Genomic DNA, 3,205 nt, shown 5'->3' on the forward strand with positions numbered 1-3,205 from the left:
AACGTGCTCTGGGCGCTGCTCACCCTCTTCACCGTCTCCACCGGCGAGGGGTGGCCGCAGTAAGGGCGGATTTCGGGGGGGGGACACCAGGGTTTTTGGGGGGTGGGGACGGACAGGGGGTGATGCCAAAACCGGCATGAAATGACTGCTCGGAGACGGTTTTGGGGTCTTTAAGCAGCAAAGGTGTTTAGTTCGAGCGACGCCGGGGAGGGTTGTTTGGGTGTTCCGGGGTCCTGTGGGGTCACCTGGGAGCACGTGGGGGGCACTTGAGGGCCAACTGGGGCCAACTGGGTCAACTGGGGTCACCTGGGAGCACATGGGGGGCACTCGAGGGTCACCCTGGGTCAACTGGGGCCAGCTGGGAGTCCCAGGGGTCACCTGGGAGCATGTAGGGGCACCTGAGGGGCACCCTGGGGGCACCCTGGGTCAACTGGGGCCAGCTGGTCAACAGGGGCTACCTGGGGTCAATAGGGAGTCCTGGGGTCGTCTGGGTCAACTGGGGTCACCTGGGAGCACATGGGGGGCACCTGAGGGTCACCCTGGGTCAACAGGTGCTACCTGGGGTCAATAGGAGGTCCTGGGGTCGTCTGGGGTCACTTGAGACCATCTGGGTCAACTGGGGTCACCTGGGAGTCCCAGGGGTCACCTGGGAGCATGTAGGGGCACCTGAGGGGCACCCTGGGGGCACCCCGGGTCAACAGGGGCTACCTGGGGTCAATAGGGGGTCCTGGGGTCGTCTGGGGTCACCTGGAACCATCTGGGTCAACTGGGGTCACCTGGGAGCACATGGGGGCACCTGAGGGTCACCATGGGGGCACCCCAGGTCAACAGGGGCTACCTGGGGTCAATAGGGGGTCCTGGGGTCGTCTGGGGTCACCTGGAACCATCTGGGTCAACTGAGGTCACCTGGGAGCACGTGGGGGCACCTGAGGGTCACCCTGGGGGCACCTGGGGCCAACTGGTCAACAGGGGCTACCTGGGGGTCAACAGGGAGTCCTGGGGTCGTCTGGGGTCATCTGGGACCATCTGGGTCAACTGGGGTCACCTGGGAGCACGTGGGGGCACCTGAGGGTCACCCTGGGGGCACCTGGGGCCAACTGGTCAACAGGGGCTACCTGGGGTCCATAGGGAGTCCTGGGGTCATCTGGGGTCACCTGGGACCACCTGGCTCACCTGGGGTACCTTCTCTCCCTTAATTAATCCCACAACACACATCCTCTGCCTCTGTCATTTCAACCCAAATGCAGCAGTTCCTCAGAGTGGGATGTGTGAGCCTCTCCTCAGAGCAGGATTCCAGCATCTCAAAAACCCTCGCTCTGTCTCACGGGACCCCCTTCCCACCCCCCCCGTCCCTGCCCCTCCCCGCAGGGTCCTCAAGCACTCGGTGGACGCGACGTACGAGAACCAGGGCCCGAGCCCCGGGTACCGCATGGAGATGTCCATCTTCTACGTCGTCTACTTCGTCGTCTTCCCCTTCTTCTTCGTCAACATCTTCGTGGCCTTGATCATCATCACCTTCCAGGAGCAAGGGGACAAGATGATGGAGGAGTACAGCCTGGAGAAGAACGAGGTGCCCCCTCCGTGNCCCCCGAGGACCCTCAAACCTCCTTCACCTCCTTCATCCTCCTCTGCTGAGCCCCGGGGGAGGCTCTGGGGGGCTCCGGGGGGGGTCACACCCACCCCCCCACCCCTCCCCACGACCCCCCAGGGGCGAGTACCTGGTGTACGAGAAGGACAACGAGGTGAAGGCGCAGAAGAGGGAGTGGAAGAAGTACGAGTTCCACTACGACAACGTGCTCTGGGCGCTGCTCACCCTCTTCACCGTCTCCACCGGCGAGGGGTGGCCGCAGTAAGGGCGGATTTCGGGGGGGGGACACCAGGGTTTTTGGGGGGTGGGGACGGACAGGGGGTGATGCCAAAACCGGCATGAAATGACTGCTCGGAGACGGTTTTGGGGTCTTCAAGCAGCGAAGGTGTTTAGTTCGAGCGACGCCGGGGAGGGTTGTTTGGGTGTTCCGGGGTCCTTTGGGGTCACCTGGGAGCACGTGGGGGGCACCTGAGGGCCAACTGGGGCCAACTGGGTCAACCGGGGTCACCTGGGAGCACAGGGGGTGTGCCTGAGGGCCAACTGGGGCCAACTGGGTCAACTGGGGTCACCTGGGAGCACCTGGGTGCACCTGAGGGCCAACTGGGGCCAACTGGGTCAACCGGGGTCACCTGGGAGCACAGGGGGTGTGCCTGAGGGTCACCTTGGGGGCACCCCGGGTCGACAGGGGCTACTTGGGGTCAACAGGGACTACCTGGGGTCAATAGGGGGTCCTGGGGTCGTCTGGGGTCACCTGGCTCAACTGGGGTCACCTGGGAGCACGTGGGGTCACCTGAGGGTCACCCTGGGGCCAACTGGTCAACAGGGGCTACGTGGGGTCAGTAGGGAGTCCTGGGGTCATCTGGGGTCATCTGGGACCATCTGGGTCAACTGGGGTCACCTGGGAGCATGTGGGGGCACCTGAGGGTCACCCTGGGGGCACCTGGGTCAACTGGTCAACAAGGGCTACCTGGGGTCAGCAGGGGCTACCTGGGGTCAACAGGGGTCCTGGGGTCGTCTGGGGTCACTTGGGACCATCTGGGTCAACTGGGGTCACCTGGGAGCATGTAGGGGCACCTGAGGGTCACCCTGGGGGCACCTGGGGCCAACTGGTCAACAGGGGCTACCTGGGGGTCAACAGGGGCTACCTGGGGTCAACAGGGGTCCTGGGATCATCTGCGGTCACTTGGGACCATCTGGGTCAACTGGGGTCACCTGGGAGCATGTGGGGTCAGCTGAGGGTCACCCTGGGGGCACCTGGGGCCAGCTGGTCAACAGGGGCTACCTGGGGTCGTCTGGGGTCACTTGGGACCATCTGGGTCAACTGGGGTCACCTGGGAGCATGTGGGGGCAACCTGATGGTCACCCTGGGGGCACCTGGGGCCAACTGGTCAACAGGAGCTACCTGGGGTCAACAGGGGCTACCTGGGGTCGTCTGGGGTCACTTGGGACCATCTGGGTCAACTGGGGTCACCTGGGAGCATGTGGGGGCACCTGAGGGTCACCCTGGGGGCACCCCTGGGTCAACAGGGGCTACCTGGGGTCAACGGGGGGTCCTGGGGTCGTCTGCAGCAGTTCCTCAGAGTGGGATGTGTGAGCCTCTCCTCAGAGCAGGATTCC

The 3,205-nt window shown here is 64.5% G+C and overlaps 1 protein-coding gene across 1 annotated transcript in view; it reads left to right on the forward strand.

The window, feature by feature from the left end:
* Positions 1 to 6: 6 nt before the first annotated feature.
* The window catches only part of LOC108510322 (voltage-dependent P/Q-type calcium channel subunit alpha-1A-like), a gene marked incomplete at its 3' end in the record, with an annotated part of 5,689 nt that continues 2,490 nt past the window's right edge, over positions 7 to 3,205 (forward strand). Inside the window, exons 1-2 of the mRNA XM_017840006.1 lie at positions 7 to 59; positions 1,369 to 1,570. Coding sequence (XP_017695495.1) covers positions 1,430 to 1,570 — 141 coding nt within the window. The remainder of the gene's footprint in view (positions 60 to 1,368; positions 1,571 to 3,205) is intronic.

Source organism: Lepidothrix coronata, unplaced genomic scaffold (assembly GCF_001604755.1).
Source record: "Lepidothrix coronata isolate B3197 unplaced genomic scaffold, Lepidothrix_coronata-1.0 Scaffold647, whole genome shotgun sequence".
Taxonomy (NCBI): domain Eukaryota; kingdom Metazoa; phylum Chordata; class Aves; order Passeriformes; family Pipridae; genus Lepidothrix; species Lepidothrix coronata.